Source organism: Cannabis sativa, chromosome 2 (genome assembly GCF_029168945.1).
Source record: "Cannabis sativa cultivar Pink pepper isolate KNU-18-1 chromosome 2, ASM2916894v1, whole genome shotgun sequence".
NCBI classification, from domain to species: domain Eukaryota; kingdom Viridiplantae; phylum Streptophyta; class Magnoliopsida; order Rosales; family Cannabaceae; genus Cannabis; species Cannabis sativa.
In genome coordinates this window covers 70,107,590-70,130,431 of record NC_083602.1, presented here as the reverse complement: position 1 = coordinate 70,130,431, position 22,842 = coordinate 70,107,590, and the positions used below count along the sequence as shown (strand labels likewise).

At 34.7% G+C, this 22,842-nt stretch overlaps 1 protein-coding gene across 1 annotated transcript; it reads right to left on the bottom strand.

Moving 5' to 3' along the window:
- Positions 1 to 13,808: 13,808 nt before the first annotated feature.
- LOC133034479 (uncharacterized) lies at positions 13,809 to 19,315 on the bottom strand. The gene is made up of 3 exons (XM_061109570.1): positions 19,005 to 19,315; positions 18,477 to 18,555; positions 13,809 to 13,877 (listed from the first exon to the last, which is right to left on the bottom strand). Exons 1-3 carry the CDS (start codon positions 19,313 to 19,315, stop codon positions 13,809 to 13,811), a joined length of 459 nt encoding a protein of 152 aa, XP_060965553.1.
- Positions 19,316 to 22,842: the final 3,527 nt, after the last annotated feature.

The window sequence follows — 22,842 nt, the reverse complement described above, 5'->3', positions numbered from 1 at the left end:
TGCTTGATAATTTTTGAATTGTGTGTGAATTTATATTGAACCTATATTTTTTGTTATTAATTGTTGTAGTATAATTTCAGATCTTCATTGTTAGTCTAACTTAACTTGTTGTTTTAATGGCACAAATTCCAAAGGATCGTCATCCATTAGGCAAACATAATAGTGTTCGATCTCAACAGATAAGTATTTGTAAATGCAACATCTAGTTGTACATCCAATGATGGCAACTTGGACTAGTGTTTACAATATGAAACAATAAAGTAGTTTCTAAAATAAGAATAACTTTGACTCTCACCTACTAGGACATTGTTAAATTCTTATTTTATTCGAAATTATCCTTTAATTATTCCTCTTTAGCTTTTTCAATTAGAATTTTCTTAAAAAGTATATCATGGATAGAAGGATTATAAATCATCTGCTTATGATGTAATCCTATTTTCTTTTATAAAATTGAATGGCACAGATGACTACATTCCCGATATTCTATCGTGAAATGATGTAAATTCTCGATCTTAGAAATCTTTTACGTGTATATGTTTACTTTAGGCAAATTAGACTTAGAGTTAAATTAGTAGTGGTGGTGCAAGAGAGAATAATCACTCATTGTATATTTGGTATAAGTTTAAGGCTTTGACTTTAAATTTTAGATTCCAAATAGAAATGTGATATTTTAGTTTCCTAGAATACATTAGACAATATAGTATGACTTTCACAAGTTATTAATATCCATTTTCTGTCAATGGATCCAAACTGTATATTTATGTATGGAATATGAGTTTAATATTCTATGACTAGGATCCACTTGAAATATTCTAACACCTCTTTAAAGTAACTAGACCGAAGTCATCAAAAGACAATAGCTGCAATCATATATCTATGGCATTTTCATCTTCTTCATAGTTGTTTTGACAAGATCATTCTCTGCAAAGAGTTAAATATGCCAATGTCCACTTGAAAGTAAGATCATCTATATTCGAAAAATATGGATGTACATTCAGGGGTTAATATGATTTATCGTTATATTCTTAATACGATCACTCTCGATTTTACCTTATGGAAAGAAATTTGAAATGTATGAGAAATTTCATGAATTTTTAGTAGTGTTGAAAAACATCAAGGTAAGTGGTTAAAGATCTTGCAAACTAATAGGGGTGGAGAAAAATTTTGTTGATATGCAGTTCAAAGATCATTAAGTTGAATTTTAGAATTGTATCCAAACATACCTCCCTAAAAATTCGATTTGCATATTGATGAAAGTAAAAGGTCTATGATTAGTTACTAGTAGCTGCCTAAGTCCTTCTATGGAATACTCTAGTGATAGGAAAATTTAAGAATGATGGAATGGTTGTGTACTTGAAGTAAGCCATTACTAGATTCATGGATGTCTTGATTATGAGCTTAAGAAAGCTAGAACTGTTAACTAAAGTTTGCATCTTTGATAGCTATTCTATGTGATTAGGGGTGGACCATCCTATTGTCATTAATGAAAGTACAACTTGTTGATTTTAATGATTCAGATTACCTAGTTGATTATCTTTAAGTAGATTGATTTCAACATATGAATTTCAAACTTGAATTGAGAATAAAGCAGTAAAACACACAAAGATTTACAAGCTTCATCTGCACTAAGAACACATCTCAGCCGACTAGTGCTTGGGTTCCCCGAACCAGGGTAATCTCATCTACTAATTCTCAAGAGTTTCGTATTACAATTTCCAATTCTCTCTAAAGGAATTTAATACAAACTTTACAGCAATTAGTAATGAATTACCAACAACAATCAAGAATCTTGATTGCTAGTGCACAATCCCTTGTGCAGCAACTGAGTTCTTCTTCGACACTTCTTCAACCTGAAATCCCTTCAGATCTGATGATGAAGTTGACACTGAACTCCCTTCAGTTTGAACTCAGCAACTTCAGGCTCTGATCTTTCCGCCATAGATGACCATCTTCAAGCTATACAATCAGACCTGTAGAAACAACAACAAGAACAACAAGATACGACTCTAACTCCCACGATGAAAACTAAATTAACCAACTGATTCGATTTAATGGATAATCTGTTTACAGAATGAAACCGACTATTTATACCCAACAAAACAGTCCACCTGGCACTAACTAACACCTAACGATAACAGACTTAACAGTTTGCAAGTGCAAATATAACAGACTGAACCTCCAGACATGACTAGACATTGGACTCAACTTTAAGATAAGAAAGTATTTGCTCCAACAAATACTACTTTTCTAGGAATGTGACTAAATCTGAAAATAAAATAGAAAAGTAGAGGAGATATGTTTTTTATTCCAAAGTGTTCTATCATCTTATTTTATGTAAGATGGTCCCACTACCTTTGTTGTCTTGACCCAACCGATGAGGTTAATACCATTTAAATTCTTAGACAAAAGTCGCGGTACCTTGTCGTAGTGGGAGGGTTTCAAGGAACTCACTGTGTTATGATTGTGAAGACACTCGTGACAAATATCCATTGTTAGTTTAAACAGATAATGGATCGTCAGAATAAAGAACTAAGAAGTAAAGCCAAGATAACTATGGTTAAAACCATTCATATGGAGTAACCAAAAAGTTTTCTATTGCAATTTACTTACTCTAGTGTAAGCAACTTACTTTAGTAAGATGTTGAAGAATTTTTCTAATAGCAATCTATAGAAGCCTCTAGACTTTTAGACATAGATTTTATTTATCTAAGGAAAAGTGTCAACTATTCCAGAAAAGATAAAAGCCATGAAAGAATTCTTTAGGATGAACAATGAGAGGTCTCAGGTATGCTTTAGTGTGCACAATTGGTATCAAATTAATCCTGGAAAAGAACATTGGAAGAAAACCAAGTAAATCTTAAGATTAAGAAGAGGAACTATATGTTAGTCGATAAGGGTGGTATTTAATACTCTTAGACTACACCAAATAAGGTTTCTAGACTTGCCTTAATGTCAGTAGGTCTACTGATGAGATGTTGATTACTCTTGGGGTGGAAATGTAATTTTTGGAGAAGTGTAAAAACCGATCTAGAATCTCTAATCTACCAGTAAGAGTGAATGTTAAAGTTGCAAGAAAGATATTTATTCAGTCTAAGGAAAGTTCTATGTAGTTCTTGGAATTGTACCAACAATTTATCAACTACTAGTGTTACTTCTTGACTAACACAGAAGTAGTTGCCAAAAAAGTAAAGAATCCAGTATCCCTAGAGGAGTAGACATATACAAAGGAATATCACAATATCAAGGATTTTGTGATTAAGGAAATGTAATGGTGGAGGAAAGGATGTATTGAATACAACTTGTCAGATCCTATTACGGAGAGAATACTACATACTACACTTGATCTGTATGTCAAGGTGTTGAGATTAATCGAAATGCACTTTTTATTTTATATTAGTGCAAGTGAGAGTTTGTTGGATTTTGTGCCCAAAACAAAACCCATTTCAATATAATCAAATTTACTAATTAATAAAAGATCAAATATCACTTTGATGTTGCATGGTTCACATGATTTATTTCATGTTTATGTTTAATGTATAAATTCTATTAAGTCTAAAATATATATAAATATGTATATATTTGTTCATGATTATAGTGTCTTGAGCACATTGGAATATAATCATGATTATATGTTTAAAAGTTTAATTCTTTTGATTTGTCAATTCACTGGATTTAGACTAGCATGATAATCAGCGATAATGTATACTTACACATTGGATAAGTGTTATTTCCTTTCCAGGGCATTGGAAAAGTTTACCAGTATCGGATGTATAGAGTATACATTGGAAGGGACCGATATTGATCTTAGGTAAGATATCATAAACTTACCATTATATCTTCTAAGTTAATATCAATGGTTGATCTTAGGTCTATCGATCTTAATCCTGATATGGTTGGGTTCAACATAGTTGTAATATTTATGTTCTTCAATTTGTTTATTAAAGTTGACAAATTGGATATTCTCGTGACATATAGATTAAGGACATGGTAGTTCAAATGAGTTGGAGCGCTAATCATAGATATGGAATCTCTAGCTTCTATAAGTATTTAGAAGTGAAACGATGATTTCATTCGAGCTTGGCTGAATAGAGATAAATGATTGAGGCCTCATTTCAGTAATTACATTAGTTTACTGATGTATCATTTATAGGTTGCTAAGTGTTTTAAGGATAAAATACATTTAAGGGTAGAACGGTAAATTTATCCCTATTCAGTGTAGATCATCTATAGAGGATCTTTGACTATTAGGATTGTAACAATGGATAATCATAATGTATCTATATTGTGATACATATAGAGTGTTCTATATAATTGAGAGTGCTATTCAATTCCAAATCTATAGTGGCGCAAGGTGGAATTATTATGTTGAGAATTTACTTGGTGAATTCTAGATCTACTAATTTAAAGCTCGTTTATATAGGCCCATGGTCCCCGCACTAGTTGAGATAATACGACTTGCAAACTCAGTTAATTGATTTTAATTAACCAAATATAATTCTAAAATTAGACTATATCTTATTTATGATTTTTCACTAATCAAGGGCTTAATTGTGAAGAAAAGAGGTTTTGGTGTCAATTTGTTAATTAAGAGACATTGTATGGTCTAATTAGTAAATAATATAAATGAAAATTTCATTTGATAATTAATTATAATTATTATATAAATAATTTTGGCATTGATAGGATTGAATTGGAAAATATGGTATTAATGAAAAGAAGAATAAGTGGTTGAAATAAAGTGGCTAAATTGTAACTAGAGATTGGTCTTATTAAGTGTACGACCAAGAAGTGAATTTTGCTCAATATTTTATTATTTTTTAATCCATATAATTCAGCCATAAGCCCTAGTTGAAACAAAAAAAAAGGAACATGATAATCTTATCTCATCCTCCTGAAAATTTGACAAACTATTGTCAACTTGACTATTCATCTGACCTAGATGAGAGAGTTCCTTCCTTAGTGATTTCACCTCCTTCATTGTTCTTCACATTCGAAACCCATAGTGAATGAGTGCCATGCCCACACATAGCAAGTCAAGTACTCAATCATAGTAAGTAAGACAGTGGTAACGAAACTCAAAGGAGAGAAAGAGATCTAGGTTCAGATCTTGATAATGCTCTGCTACAGAAAGGGTTCAAAGGCTAGAGATCTTTAACGGAAGGAGTCATTATATTCTGCTACAATCAATTTAAGGTTTTCTCAAACCCTTATGTGTTTATTTCATTGTTTTAGAGAATTCATATTTAGGATGTTAATTCAACATACTTGTTAGTAAATCTAGAAAATATTCCCAACATTTCCCTAGAAGAACTTAGGAAACTACTTGTAACTAATCATAGACCTTTTGCTATCATCAATATGCAAATCAAATTTCTGGGGAGGTAAGTTTGGATATAATTTGATGTTCAACTTAATGATCTTTTAACCGCATAGCCAAATATTTCTCTACCCCTATCAGTTAGCAAGATCTTTAACCATTTACCTTGATATTTTTCAACATTATTAGAACTTCATGAAATTTCTCTAACATTTCAAATTTCTTTTGATAAGGTAAGATCTAGAGTGATCGTATTAAGAATTTAACGATAACTCATATCCACCCCTGAATGAACATTCATATTATCAAATACAAATGATCCTACTTTCAAGTGGATAATGGCATGTATTGACTCTTTGTAGAGAATAATCTTGTCAAAAACTACTATGATCAAGATACAAATGCCATAGAAATGTATTATGGTTGTGGTTTTTTGATGACTTAGGTATATTTACAATAAAGAGTTCTTAGAATAGTCTAAGTAGATCCTGGTCACAGAATACATAACTCGTAATTCATACATTAACGTACAGTTTGGATCCATTCAAAGAAAATAGATATTAACAACTTGTGAAAGTCATACTGTATTGTCCAATGCATTCTCAGAAACTGAAATTTAAATTTATATTTGGAATCTAAAATTTAAAGTGAAAGACTTAAATTTATACCAAACATTTCTTGAGTTTTATTCTAGCTTGGACCACCACTACTAATTTAACTCAATGTTTAAGTTGCCTTAAGTAAGCATATACAAGTAGGAGATTTCTATGATCGAGGATTTATATAATTTCGAGATAGAATTTCTAGAGTATAGTCATCTACGCCATTCAATTTGATAAAAGAAAATATGATGAAATCATAATTAGATGATTTATAAACCTTTTGTCTAATTATATACTATCTAAGAAATTTCGTAATGAAAAGCTAAGAGGAAAAACTAAAGGATAATTTCAATTAAAATAAGAATCCAACGATGTCCCGTTCAAGCGAGAGTCAAAGTTATTCTTATTGTTGGACTTTGTGCCCTACATAAAACTCTATTTCAATGTAGTCTTTTTCTATTCAATTATCAATAAAGAAATAGATTTAATTTCATTACTTGTTTAATTTGTTATTTGGTTCATGTGATCATTTATTTATTTATTAGATTTCTAAATTCATCAAAATCCTTATCACACTGATATTCTTGTTTACTGTGTTGTCAACAAAGTGGAAAGTAATCAAGATTGTGTGATTAAATGTATTCATATGACTTATCAGTACACACGGTGTAACTGATAGGATAATCTACAATGTAGTTTACTTGGACCTTGGATAAGTGCTATGTCCTTTACAGGAATTGGTTCAAGTAAGCTGGGGTTGGAAGTATGGAGTATACATGGAAAGGGACCGATATTGAACTTGAATCAGATATAATAAACTTACCGTAATATCTATTCAATTCAATATCACCTAGTTGATCTTAGAATAAATTATCTCAATCCTTAGATGGTTAGGTTCTAGTTCAATTATATTAATTGTGTTCTTCAATCTGTTCATTAAATTCGACAAATGGATCTTCTCGTGACATATAGATTAAGGTCATGGTAGTTCAATTGAGTGGGATTGCTAATCATAGATATGGAATCTATAGCTTCTATCTGGACATAGAAGTGAAACGATGATTTCCTTCGAGCTTAGCTTAATAGAGATAAATGATAGAGCGCTCATTTTAGTGATTATATTAGTTCACTAAAATATCATTTTTAGGTAACTAAGTATTTTAAGAATAAAATACGTTGAAGGGTGTAATGGTAAATTTTTTCCTACTCAATGTAAATCATCTATAGAGGATCATTGATTATTAGGATTATAACAAATGGGTAACTCATAGGGGTGTACGTCGGTCGGTTTAGTCGGGTTATACCATATTTTTATTAACCCAATATAAATATTGAGTTGCAAAAATTTAATCGCAACCCACCCAATGAAAATTTAGAAAAAGTTCAACCCGCCCAATGATTTTGTCGGTTTGGTCGGGTTAACCCGTCCAAACCGTTCTTCATTTTTTTTTATAATTATTAATTATTGTTAGTTTCTAGAATTCAAGTAATAAAAGTTAAAAAAATAAAAATATATTATTTATATTTCAAGCTAAAAAATGCTATAGTTTAAATTAATTTTAAGAACTTTAATAAAAGATAAATATAATTGAGTAAATATTAAATAATTGAATAAAATAATAAAAAAAGTGATAATATGGTATAGATTTTAAACTTTAACTTCAATATCCAAATACACTAAAAATTATTAACTATAAAATCTAAGTCTTAAGTTAAAAATTAAAATGTCCAAACTTTAAATACAAAATAGTTTAACTAATAAATGTAATTTATATAATATAAGATATACACTTTTATTAAAAAATATATAAATCGGTTTAATTCGGTTTATTCGGGTTAATTGGGCAGTTTAGAATAATTTGTAAACCACCCAATATATTCATTGGGCGGTTTGGATTTTTTTTTTTTTTGAAAGATGTTTTATTATCAAACAAAGAATTACACAAGTTTCGGCAAGTCCGCCATTAAACCGGCAAACGCACAGAGGGGATAATCTCCCAACCACAACTTATTACAATTTGAAGACAAGGCCTCTTTGGCCAGCAAGTGAGCAGCCATATTATTTTTCCTCTTTATGTGCTTCACTACAACACAATGGCCAAAAGCAGGGGAGTCTCGGATGTCATCAAGCAGCGCGCTCCAGTCCGTTTTGGCTTGATAATCTCCATTCAAATAGCTCACTGCCCGAAGACAGTCAGTTTGGATAATGAACGGGTAGGCCTTCACTTTGGAAGCAAGATGAATCCTCATTCTTATAGCCAAAACCTCCGCCAATTCCACCGTGCAAGAGCCCCTGATCTGCTTGATTTCAACAGCCACAACTTCACCAGTATGGTTTCGGATAACAGCTCCCAAGCCGCGTTTCACTTTTGTACAAGGAACACTAGCATCACTGTTAATGCAATATGTCCCGGGGTGAGGAGGTTCCCAACCACTGTCTGTTGTGGGAGTCTGCTTCAGATGGTTGTCCCTTATAGAATTGTTATGAAGCAAATAATCCATTTCCAATTGAGCCCACCTGCACCATAAAGTGTTAGGAAGAAGATGAATGTTGAGTCTTTTTTCGTTCCTCCTATTCCAAATGAGCCAAGAGAGAATGATGAAAATTAGAAAATCTGCTTTGTTTGTTCGCTGCTTTATGTTCATAAGCATGTCCTTAGTTTCACCTCGGCACATTTTGATTACTTTCCACATCGAAAATTTTTGCCATATATCAGTAACTGATGGGGAAAACCATAGCCCATGTTCAATTGTTTCTTCCTCTGCCCCACACCAGCAACATAACGGCTCAATCTTCATGCCCTGAGACTGAAGAACCATGTGAACGGGGAGCCAGCCATTACAGATACGCCAAATAAAATTTCAAACTTTAGGAGAATCTCCAACTTCCATATCTCGTTCCACCATTTCCTAGTGATCTCATCCGAGGATGGGCCTGCTTCTATCTCACTGAAGGCAGCCACTTTATAACCACTACTCACCGTGTATATGTCGTTCGGGGTGTAGTGCCACACTAAATCATCATTAGCATTATTAAAGCAAGGGGCCATACCTAGAATAAGGGGGACATCATCCGGGTGGAAGGTTTGATCTATAGTATCTTGTTTCGAAGAACCTTCAACATCCTTCATTTGATCCAAACTGGCCCCATGATTAACTTTTGCTTGAGTGCAAAGAGAGAAAGTGGATGGACGAGGCAGCCATTTGTCTTCATTAATGCGCACCCCTCTACCTGATTGGACCCTCCAACGAACACCCTTTTCAATTATTTTCCGACCCCATAAAATGCTTCGCCACATAAAGGAACTAAATCCTCCAAGTTTAGCTTCTAAGAGTGTAGAGTTTGTAAGGACACGGGCCAGCAATGAATGAGGATGGTTTATTATCTTCCACCCTTGCTTCGCTAATAAGGATTGTTAAATTTCTCCATGTTTTTGAAACCCATTCCTCCTTTATCCTTTGGTTTGCAAAGTTTGTCCCATTTCCCCCAATGAATTTTATTCTTAGACTCAGATGAACCCCACCAAAATCTCGCCATCATTGCATGAATGTCCTTAATTAGCTCCTTCGGAAGGCAAAAACAACTCATTACGTAAGTTGGGATGGCCTGAATTACAACTTTTATGAGTACTTCCCTATCCGCTTGGGAGAATAAGCTGGCTTTCCAACCTTGAAGTTTATCCGAAATCTTGGTGCGAATGGAATCAAAAACTTCCTTTTTCCTTCTCCTAACTGTAGCCGGCAACCCAAGATATTTAGTGTGGCAGTCCACTAGTTTAACCCCAAGATCAGTCGCAAGCATAATTCCATCTGCTTCCTTTATCCTACTTCCAACACATAGATCCGATTTCATGAGATTTATTTGTTGTCCAGACAGAAATGAGTATTCTTCTAATATGGACTTCATACATCTACATTCGGTTGGTGTTGCATCAAGGAACACAAAATTGTCATCGGCGAAGAAGAGGTGAGATAATATGATACCCTCTCTTCAAAACTTGATACCGTGGATTCTATCCGCTCTTTCAGCTTCTTGAATGAGGCAAGAGAAATCTTTCGAGTAGAGGAGAAACATATAGGGAGAGAGGGGATCGCCTTGGCGAAGGTCACGGTGGGGCTGAATAAGACCACTAACTTCCCCATTCACAAGGACGGAGAAGGAGACCGATGTGATACAGTTCATAATTTTATCCACCCATCGCTTGCCATAACGCAAACAAAGCATCATTGCTTCTAAAAACTACCGCCCGACTCTATCATAATCTTCGGACATGTCTAGTTTAAGCGCCATCTTTTTCCCATTTCCAAAACGACCTTTTTTCATACAATGGAGACTTTCGAACCCCAATATGGCATTATCCTGAATGAGCCGACCTCGAATAAATACGCTTTGATTTTTCGAGATGACCAACTTCAAGCTATCTTTCATTCTATTGGCAAGACATTTCACAACAATTTTATAGCTGACATTGCAGAGACTTATTGGGCAGAAGTCAGCCACTTTGTGTGGTTTTTTGATTTTCAGAATGAGGCAGAGGAGGCTCTTCTTTATTGATCTGCAATCCGCATGATTGTTGATAATATCCAAGCAAATTTTGGTTACATTCGAACCTATAACTTGCCAATGATGCTCATAGAACAACCGAGGCATCCCATCCACTCCAGGAGCCTTCAACGGATTAATTTGCTTCAAAGCTTGGAGAACATCAGTAGCCGTAAACTCAGCAAGGAGGAATTCATTTTGTCTTCTACTAAGTCGTGAAGGAACAAAACGTTGGAGGTGAGCCATGATGTCGCACTTGGGGTCCTTGACTGAAAAAAGATCCTGAAAAATGGTCACAAATGGTCTTCTCAATCTTTTCTTTAGAGCTCAGGCAGTTCAGATTCTGATCAAAAAGGCCATGGATCATATTTTTCTTCCTACGAGAAGACGCCTTTTGGTGAAAGTATCTTGTGTTTCGGTCTCCATGAGCAAGCCAAATCGCCCTACTGCGTTGTTTCCAAAAGAGTTCCTCTTTTGCTAACTGTCCATTCAGGTTTCTCTCCCTTTCTTTCAATCGGGTAAAGCCTTGGTTTGAATGATCCCGAGATATTTCTACTTCTTTTTTTCATTCTTTGATTCGAGCTTGGCTTTCTCTTCTTTGCTGTTTGTTCCATTGACCCAACACTTCTCCACAAATATCCATCCTGCTACCTAGTTCTTTTACTGAACTAATAATTCTGCCCTCCTCCCAAATCTCCTTAATGATCCTATGGCATTCTTCTTTATCGGCCCAAGCACTTTCATAGTGAAGTCGATACCCCCATGTTTGTCGCTGATTGTCATCTGTTGGAATGGCTTTACAAGTCACGAATAGAGGACAATGATCGGAACACCAACGACTAAAATGTTTAACTTTGGCAATTACATAATGATTCAACCATTTATTATTTGCCATGACTCTCTCTAATCTCTCAAAAATCATGTTTTTCCGCCTTCCATTACACCATGTAAAGTTGCTGCCCTCAAACTCCAGTTCCCTTAAAGCACAAACATCAATAGCATTATTAAAAAAATTTCATTGAGTAACCAGGCTTTCCACCCCCTCCTTATTTCTCATGAAGGCCTCTAATCTCATTGAAATCGCCACCGCATAACCGAGGCCCAATATATCTTCATGCTAATCGTTCCAGCAGGGTCCACGAGTGTCTTCCTTGAGAGGGATCGGGGTCCCCATAGAATCCTATAAAGCACCAGTTAAAGTCTTCATCCGTATTGATCCAAGCAACAATATGGAAATCATTGAAAGACTTTATCCGCACAGAAAAAGGAGCCTTCCAAAGGAGGGCTAACCCCCCCCCCCCCCCCCACTTTTGCCTTTTGCATCAACACAGAAACAACCCTTAAAACCCAGTCGAACACGAATTGTTTCCATGTAAGCACTTCTTGATCGAGTTTCGGATAGAAAAACTAATCCAGTATTGAATTCTTTGACATGTGTGGCAAGAGCCGAAACAGTCTAAGGGTTGCCAAGCCCTTGGACATTCCAAATAAGGGAATTTATTGTTCTCGGCGACCCTGCAATGCAGAGTTTGCCGCTTCATAATTCTGCTCCAAGGTTGAATCACAATGTTGTGAAACTTTCCCAGTAAGAACGTCAAATCTTGATCCGGAGATCATTTTCCCTTTTGTTTGATCCCTGCTCTCAACAGATTCCCCGTGTTTCGCTTTGTGATGGTTGCTGGATTTTGACACAAATTTCCTTCTCTTCTCTCGAACTCCTTTATTCTGTTTGATACAGCCATCATCAAAGGCAATCGGGACGTCTATTAGTGACCCTGTATTGTCCATCAAGTTGAATTCAATTTCCATGAATCTAGCTTTACAAGCCCTTTCTTCCATTGAATTCAGCATTGCCTCTTTAATAAGATCTTCGCCAGTTCTCTTACGAATACCGCGCGGCTTGGATTTTCATTATATTATTTTGGGTTGTATCTTTTGTCAGTTTATTCGGTTTGGTTTGGGTTGTTTATTCGGGTAGGGAGGTTTGTAAATTTTATTGAACACCCCTAATGTAACGCGCTAAATAATTAGGCACGCTACCCAATAAACTTATGAAACCATAATCCCCTAATCGGGATTACTAGTAAAATAAGCGCGGAAATTAAACTTTATTAATAAACAGAATGAAAATAACTTGTAATAATTTAAACCTTATAATTTAAAAGTTACAAAAGTTGGGATCCCAAAAGTATTTACAAAACACTATTACAAGTTCTTTTCCTTTGGCCGACCTAAGCGGCAAAACAGAGTCTCAAAATACATCACTGGTAGACCCCAACCCGCTTGGTCTAGTGTGGCCCGAACATGTACATTCTTCATCCAGCTGCTGCACTCATGGTTGATCAACAACAGTCTTACCCTTTCCTGGACAGTAGAGCACCCGTGTGCCAAGCCCAGAAAGATAGTATAAAATATATCAATAATATGCTCATCATATAAATAAGAAGTAATGCCATTTCAATCTGTTTGTGTGTCACAGAGCTACATATTGGGCTCACATGCCTGTTTATGTTTACGTGACGTAAACCTACGTGTTACTCTCACACGTCTATTTATGTCTACGTGGCATAGACCTACGTGTTGCTCTCACACGTCTAAATACAATAAGGCCTTAGAATGGTTCATCTTGATTATGGTTACCGAGTCCAACCCAATTATGCCTTAAACGCATAACCCTTAAATCTCAATATAATTATATACTTAGCATGGCATAGCATTTACTCAACTTATATCACTAGGGTAATAACCCTAGGCTATTAACCGCTCATATTAGGGTAATAACCCTAATCCCGGTTACAATTACTCACATATATCATATTCAACACAAGGGCCACCGCGCATACTCTACGTGCAAACTACTGTCTTACCTATTGTCCCGCAATAACAGAGATTCCAAACCCCTGGGTGCTCCTGATCAGGTGCCGGTAATCCTAGTCACACAACCTGGGATTTCACAAATAGGGTTAATCCCTAATTTCACTTTCACAAAATATAAAGTTGGCATTCAAAATACAGATAATAAAAAAGAGCTCGGAACAAGCTTTCCAACAATATAAAGAACGTCCTAAACGGAGTCTCGAGTCAAAAGTTATGGCCAAAACAAAATTGGGAAAAACGGACTTTCTCACTACCAAACCCAGTTGCGATGGCCAAAAATCCTGTTGCGGCGACTGGGTTCAGAACACCCAAAAACCCCATTTTAAGGCCTAAAAATGCTAACTTTTCCATAAATTCAAATTTCAATCAAACCATACCCAAAATTCAACCAAAACCATTCATAAACTCAAATTTTTAAATCAAAATAAACCAAGCTAACTTGATACCAAAGATACACAAAAAGGAAATATCAAGCAATCTCACCATAATCATCAAGTTGAACATCAATTATCAAAGCATTTAAATCAATAATATTTGCCTAAAAATTTCAGAACATAACCCCAGAAATTAAAGCATCAAATCACACCTTAACCAATCAAAATAATCAATATCATCATAAAAGTTCCTAGCATGAATCTTCTAACATTAATCTAATCAAAATTAACACTCACTCCTCTTACATGAAAATCAAGAGCAAAACAACCCAAAACATGTTTTTTCCATAATGAACTCAGCAAGAATTTCAGCATGAATTTCGAATAAAAACAATAGAAAAACTACCTTAATTCCAAGCTCAAAGATTCACAATCTCAAAGCTTCACTTTTGGCCAAATCCAAACAATTCACCCAACAATCAAACTTTGAAAAGCAAGAGGGTTTGAGAGAGAGAGAGAGAGGGGTTGGGTATGAGGGGAACCAAAGTCTAAAAAAATTCTATTTTATTTTCTCAAAACTCATCTTTTATCAATTGTCAAATAAAGGTCAAAAGACCAAATTGCCCCTAAGGCTAAATAACATACCCACACACATACAAGGGTAAAAATGACATTTCTTGCTCATTTCTTTTCAAATAAAATTCAGATTTCTCACTGTCAAATAAAATGCCAATATTTCAATCCAATATTGCATTTCGGGCCCGAACCCGGTTCGGCCCAAAATACCCGGTTGTGACTATACCGCGCCAACCTGTCAGAACACACTTGAAAAAGACAACACAGGCATACTATATAATAATATAGTCCCATAAGCACGTTAATAAATTAAGTTCACTATTTTACCTTTCTCGGGTCAAAATTACTAAAATGCCCCTGCTCACTAACGGGGTCTTAACATAGCATAAATCATATAAATTCTCATATATTAAATTATATAATAATATAATTTCCTCAATTATACATAATTATCTAGTTAGGGTTTTGCTAATCCATTTCTTAAATCTAGGGTATTACAATTACCCCCTTATAGAAATTTCGTCCCGAAATTTACCTGAACAACTCCGGATATTTCTGCTGCATATCCGTCTCAAGTTCCCAGGTTGCCTCTTCCACTTTACTGTTTCTCCACAATACTTTGACCAGTGCAACCGTCTTGCTTCTCAAGACTTTTTCTCTTCTATCAAGTATTTGCACTGTTGTTCCTCATATGACAAATCTAGCTGAAGTTCCAATGCCTCATAACTCAGAGTATGGGACGAGTCTAAGACATATTTCCGAAGCATTGAAACATGGAACACATCATGTACAGCTGCTAGCGCTGGGGGCATAGCCAACCTGTACACCACTTGCCCTATCCTCACGAGAATTTCAAAAGGTCCAATGAACCTCGGGCTAAGCTTCCCTTTCTTACCAAAACGTTTAATGCCTTTCACTACTAGAAATTAGGATTTTAGTGACACCATATAGTGACACTCATAAAAGTGTAGGTCACTAAAAAATTAAGAGTGTCTTTTAGTGACACACAACATTAGACTCTAAATGTTCAGTGTTTATTACGCGAAATGTGTGTCACTGAAAATATGGAGTGTCACTAAATACTAAAAGTCAAAATATATAATTTTTTAAAAATTAAATTAAAAAAAAAACCATGGCCTATGGAGACGTGCCACGCGTGTCAGCAAACGTGTTTCCCCACGTTTTCTGCGCGTCACTAAAGCCATGTAGCTTTTGTGACGCGCAAAAAACGTGGGGAAACATGCTTGCTCACACCCTTTGCGCGTCACCATATACCATTTTATTTAAAAAAAAAAGAAAATACATATCAGCCCTAATCCCATTTTATTTCATCCTTATTATATCGTCTCAATATGCTTGCTTCTCCCCTAAAAAAATAGCTCCACCATACCAGGCCACTGCTCCCACACAATACCAGCCACTCAGACCCAAAAAAAATTTGTTCCTGCTACCGGCGATACCCTCCAAGATCAAAGACTATCTTCCAAAGGTCAAAGGAGGTAAGTGTAATGGTTTTTTATTTTGTTTAGTTTCTTTTTATAAATATTTAGTTTTTTTTTCTTCTTCATCTCAGGCCAGCGCAGAGCTCCTCCCTCTCAGGCGGAGACCGGTGCTCCTCCATCTTAGGCGCTGCGTGCTCCTCCATGCCAGGTAACAATTTTATCTTTTTTTAATTTTCATTTTTCGTTTATTTTTTTTTTCATTTCAGATTATGTTAAAATAATGTGGGTTGTATGTAACCTCAAAAAAATTGCAAGATAAAAAAATTAGTTAAAATTTAAGTATACCCTAATTTTGTATTTAAAACTTGAATCTAAATATAATTTTTTTTTTAATTTTAGATTATTTATGTTATTTTTTTTATTTATGTTTTTTTTTGTTATTTTAGATTATTTCAAAATAGAAAATTTAGGTATACCCTAATTTTACATTTAAAACTTGAATCTAAATATAATTTTGTTTTTTAATTTCAGATTATTTATGTTGTTTTTTATTTATGTTTTTTTCTTTTGTTATTTTAGATTATTTTAAAATTTAATTTGTTGAGTACAAGCTCAAAAAAATTGAAAGAGTAAAAAATTAATTAAAATTTGGGTATACTCTATTTTGTATCTAGAGCTTTAATCTAAATATGAAAATTAAAATATTTTTTAGCATGATAAAAATCTTTTAGAAAATAAATATTATAAATTATAATTTTAGTTTTAATAAAATAATAGAAAAGCTAATAAAGTTTTGACCTTTTTTGATAGTGAAAGTGTACATGAAATTTTGTTTAATACTATGTTGTCTCCTCTCTTATCATTACTTTATTGGAAAATAATAATTTTCTAGTGCTATTTTCAAATCTCAAACATAAGAAAGAAAATAATAAGCAAAGAAAACTATACTTTTTATTATTATTATTATTATTAGCTTGATCATGATGATTGTCATTTCTATTACCTATTTTAATAGTTTTTTTCAATGTTATTATTAGTGTTTTGGTTACTAGCAAGGATTGTTACAAAGTTAACGTGATCATTTTAAATTAGAAGAGGTACGTGTGCATATTAGTTTTTTTATGTTAATTAATATTATACCAATGTTAGAGGAGTTTGAATATCATAAATATTCATCCATAGTGAAGTCGGTTTGAATATTAATTGTGTATTGCGGTGATAACGGAAGGTTTCTAACTTGTATCCCTTAGTGAAGTAGGTTCTGCGAAAATTTGATTGTGTTGCGGTGGTATAAGGATGAAAACTTATTGCATGTTGATTGAATTGTTTAAATTATTTGTTTGCTATAATAGATGGATTATGTAGTGAGAATTTGATGTTGATATTATTGGTGCCTGACTCTTATTGGTTATGTTACATGGATCCTAAAAACTCACAATTGAGTAATCGACCTGATATTAGAGAGACGGTCACATTGACATTTCAAACTTAATACAGGGCTATAAGGAAACAAATTCCACCGAAGCTAAAAGTTCGACGCCCAACTGTACGTATTCTTTTTTTTTTAAAAAAAAATTTAAATTATATTTTATTAAGATCTTTGTTAATTTGAAGAAAAATCTTTAGTGTCCACATCAACTGGAAGACACCGAATGTGGATATTATGTAGTGAAGATGATGAAAGATTTAATTCAAGCTTTGAACCGGAAACACTTTTTGGCCGAGGTACATTAACATACAAACTATATAAATATGTCATACATTATTATTATTATTATTATTATTATCAAGAATGCATATGATGATAACTTTAATTGATATATTATTTATCTTTAAATTTTGTAGTTCAGTGATGCAAATTATACAGAAGAATAAATTGATGAAGTGAAAGAGCATTGGGCAAGTGAGATGTTATCGGTTATTCAAACTTACTGACGTTAGTTGTTTTTTTTATTTTAATAGACCAATGGACAAGTGATATGTTATCGGTTATTTAGTTGTTTTTTTGTTTTAATAGACCAATAGTTATTATATAATTTTATAGTTATGAATTTATTGGTATAATGAATTAATATGTAATATTTATTAGTTGTGTTGACGTGAATTATTATAATGGTCTAATTTATATAAATTTTATATTTAGTCAATTAAAATTACTATTGTTATATTTAATTGTATTTGTATATAATTAATATAAATTATTATTTATAATATATAAAATTTGAATTAAAATAATTAATTATTATATATTTTTTTAAAAAAATATATAATGTAGAGGCACTTTTGGTGTGTCACTATATCTCTAAAAATATTAATAAAAAAAGAAAAATAGGATATAGTGACACTCCATGTAAGTGGTTGTTGCTTTTCTAGTCTGACAAAACCTGACACTGTACCCCTATAGTGACGCGCAGACAATGAGTGCAAAAGCATTAAGTGACACGTTTGGAGCGTCACTAAAAACTACTTTTCCAGTCAGCCTCATTAGTGACGCGTGTTGAAGTGTCACTGTAGACTTTTAGAGTTACTCAATGTGTGTCACTAAAACCCAATTTTCTAGTAGTGTTTCATCGGAGATATTCGGTGAAATACCATGTCCCATATCTGAAAATCTATATCCCGATGCTTTAGATCAGCATAACTCTTCTGTCTACTCTGAGCCGCGAGCATTCGCGCTCTAATCTTGCCAACTGCTTCACTCGTTCTTTGAACAACCTCGGGACCCAAGAACTTTCTTTCACCTACTTCATCCCAGTGAACAGGTGACCTACATTTTCTTCCATACAAAAGCTCATAAGGGACCATCCCAATTGTTGCCTGATAGCTATTGTTATAAGAGAACTCGATCAGGGGTAAGTACTTTACCCATGATCCTTCAAAGTAAAGCACACATGCTCGTAGCATGTCTTCTAAGATCTGAATAGTTCTCTCGGATCGCCCATCTGTCTGAGGATGAAATGCAGTGCTGAACTTTAATGAGTACCCATAGCTCGATGCAGACTCTCCTAGAATCTCGATGTAAACTTCAGATCTCTATCCGAAACAATGGACTTTGGGACACCATGAAGACTAACAATTTCTCTGACATATAACTCAGCATACTGGTCAATGGAGAAATTCGTCCGAACAGGTAGAAAATGCGCTGACTTTGTAAACCTGTCCACTATGACCCACACGGAGTCAAAATGTCCCCTGGTTTTAGGCATACCTACCACAAAGTCCATAGCAATATCTTCCCATTTCCACTCTGGTATGTTCAATGGCTGCAGCAACCCTGCAGGCCTCTGATGTTCAGCCTTTACTTGCTGACAGGTAAGACATTTAGCAACATACTCAGCAATGTCATTCTTCATGCCTGGCCACCAGAACATGGCCTTTAGGTCTTGATACATTTTTGTTGACCCTGGATGAACTGAATAAGGAGTCGTATGAGACTCATCCATTATCTCTCTTTTGATACAATCATCCATAGGCACACAAACACGATTTCCGAATCGCAACATTCTTATTTCATCCACTGAAAAATCACTAGTCTTTCCAGCCAAAACCCTATCTCGGGTTTTTACCAATTCTGGATCTTGCATTTGCACTCTTTAATTCACTCTAAAAGAGTAGATTGCAGGGTAATATTAGCTAACTTCCCTACAACCAACTCAATCATAGCTCGGGTCATCTCATTTGCTAGTTGCTGGGAGATTTGTTTCACCATATTTATCTGACTCTGTCCCTTTCTGCTCAAGGCATCAGCAACCACGTTGGCTTTACTAGGGTGATAAAGGATTTCACAATCATAATCCTTCACCAACTCTAGCCAGCGTCTTTGTCTCATATTCAGATCTCTCTGCGTGAAGAAGTATTTTAGACTTTTATGATCAGTGTATATCGCACATTTCTCGCCATATAGGTAATGCCGCAAAATCTTTAGCACAAAAACCACTGCTGCGAGTTCTAAATCGTGAGTAGGGTACCTCTGCTCGTACTCCTTTAACTGCCGAGAAGCATAAGCTATTACCTTTCCAGCTTGCATAAGCACATAGCCGAGACCTTGTCTCGAGGCATCATAATAAACCACAAACTTTTCCTTATCTGAAGGAAGGGCTAGGACCAAAGCGATAATCAAGCGCTGCTTTAACTCTAGGAAACTTTTCTCACACCGATCTGTCCAAACAAACTTCAAGTTCTTTCGGGTCAGCTCCGTTAAAGGTGCGGCAATCTTTGAAAAACTCTTAAGAAACCGACGATAATACCCAGCTAATCCCAGAAAGCTTCTAACCTCAGTAGCTGATTTTGGTGTTGGCCAATCCCGAACAGCTTCAATTTTAGCCGAATCCACCATGATCCCATCTTTATCCACTATGTGTCCCAAAAATGAGACACGAGATAACTAGAATTCACACTTTTTGAATTTAGCGTAAAGCTTATGATCTCGTAATCGTTGCAAAACTGCTCTGAGATGCAATTCATGCTCTTCTTCTAACTTGGAGTACACCAAAATGTCATCAATAAATATGATCACACATCTATCCAGGTAATCCTTGAATACCCTATTCATAAGATCCATGAATGCCGCCGTGGGCATTGGTGAGTCCAAAACACATCACAAGGAATTCATAATGTTCATACCGAGTACGGAACGCAGTTTTCGGGATATCTTCCTCTCCAATTCTCAGCTGATGATAGCCTGAGCGAAGGTCGATCTTGGAAAAGACTGTCTTCCCCTTCAGTTGATCAAACAGATCATCAATTCGAGACAAAGGATACTTGTTCTTGATAGTAAGCTTGTTCAACTCTCGATAATCAATACACATTCGCAGAGTCCCGTCTTTCTTTTTCACAAATAACACCGGAGCACCCCAAGGTGAGTAGCTCAGTCTAATGAATCCCAAATTTAGTAACTCTTGTAATTGTATCTTCAATTCTTTCAATTCTGCTGGAGCCATTCGATACGGTGCTTTAGATACTAGATCCGGTCCCGGAACCAACTCAATAACAAACTCAATCTCCTGGGTAGGAGGCAATCCCGGTAAAACTTCTGGAAAGACATCAAGGAACTCGCAGTAAGTTCATACTTCAATGTAAATTTTAAGAAATATAAAAAAACAAATCCAAAAGAATCCTTCGTGGATATCATATACATTCAAAAAATATATAATAATTAGCCAATTCACTCTACTCATCCAATTCTTTACATGATCTCCTTAGCAATATCTTGGAGTCAATCTTCAAATTATGAAAAATGAAACCTTTTACAAAGTTAAGACGCTTCAAACATTGTCATTGTCATCATTTGTAAGCTAGTTTAGTTTTTCTTTTCATTTTCCCATTGAATCTAAAATGAAAAGAGAAGAGAGAGAAAAAAAATATCTTTCTATGAAAATATCATTAAATTTTAGAAAGGTATATTAAATCATAAACAATCAAAAGTAAACAATCAAATCTTAATTATTTTATAAATAATGAAAATTAAGGGTCAGTAAAGAATATATTTATAATTGGTGAAAAAAGTTCCACATCAAAAATTCAAAAAATATTCTATTTATTTCCAGAACCTCTTTTTAACCAGTTTAGTGCATAATTTTTTCAAAAATGAAACAAATAGTGTCTTCAAATGTTATACCCGAAATTCGGCTGACACTTAAGAAGATGACACACGTCAACCTTGGAGAATACGAATCAAGAAATATAAAGGAAATTATATTAAAAGATACTAAATAGAATAACTCATTAAATGCGAAGTTAATAGAGCATACATATAACTCACTGACTGTATAGTCTTAAGCAAGACCAAGATGTATAAACTATTAATTCACCTATTGACGAGAAACCTTTTCGTTTTAGAGGACGTAATCGTAAGGATGACATCGATAATGCATAGCAAGGAATCAACCTCGCTATGTGTAAAAAGGTGTTAACAAGAAGTTTTGGCTGTTAGAACACTTAGCGTAAAATATATATTATACTTACTAAGTATAATAGCTTGAAGAACATGGATAACGATTAGCGAGACACCCATCTCGCTATAGGAAGGCATACTCTTGGTACCTTCACTAATCATCTCCAGACATCTTTCAATGAGATGACTGCTCTGTCAAGTTAGCTCTCTCAGAACGAAGTTGACATTCAAATGATGTTGGCTACCGAAGTTCACCTTGTCACCAAGAACTGCGATTGTCAGATGGAGCGTTAGGTCTTCAATTGCAGGAACGACAGGATTTGCATTATCAACCTCGGAAAGATATGGGACAAGCTCCAGCTCGCTGTTAGGGTTATTGTTGATATTCAAGTTCCCAGTAAGATGCCCTAGTGAAATACACTTTCCAGCGTATCTAAATCCATGTCAGCATTGACCCTTTAAAAGCGATTAAATCACATCTGTATGATTTTCAAATAATAACTGACTTTATTTACATGGGGCATAATTAGAGCGCACAATTTCGGGGAAATATTGTTATGAGATTCGTATCTGAATGTAATTAACTGGCACCCTATGCTACTATAAATAGGGGTAGAATGTACAAGAAAATGGATGAAAAATTCTTGCGAGAAAAGAACCCTAGTTTGTATTAGAATAATCTGAATAAGATTGACTTGTGGACTATGCAGAGTTAACTACAAAACCACGTAAAAACTTGGTGTTGTTTTTGCTTCACTATTCTTTCTTAGATTTAAACTAATTTTTGTGCTGATCATATCACAAAATAGGCTTATTATCGCTAATGAAAATCTGTGTTAACAGTTTGCTGCTTTTGTTGAGAGCCTACATGAAAAAAGCTCAGAAAAAACGCCTCCTAACCGAAAGAAATTTTTTTCGCCATGGCTAATAATAGGGAAAATATTGATACTCATCCTGAAAAGACTACTCACTGCACTAGAAAAGAGCCAGCAGGCTTACGAAGGCCTCCCAACTCACGGACAACTTGATCTACATGATCAACACGTTCAAGGACAAGCTAACCAGAAGGTGGCCAAAACCCAAAAACTGGGAATGCAGTACGCAACAATGATTGTGGCGGTACTCCTGGGAGTGGGGGTACCTATGACCCCACCAGGTATGTACCGTTGGTTGAGTTAGAAAATCGCCAACTCAGGCGACGTTTAGAGGAGGCAAACC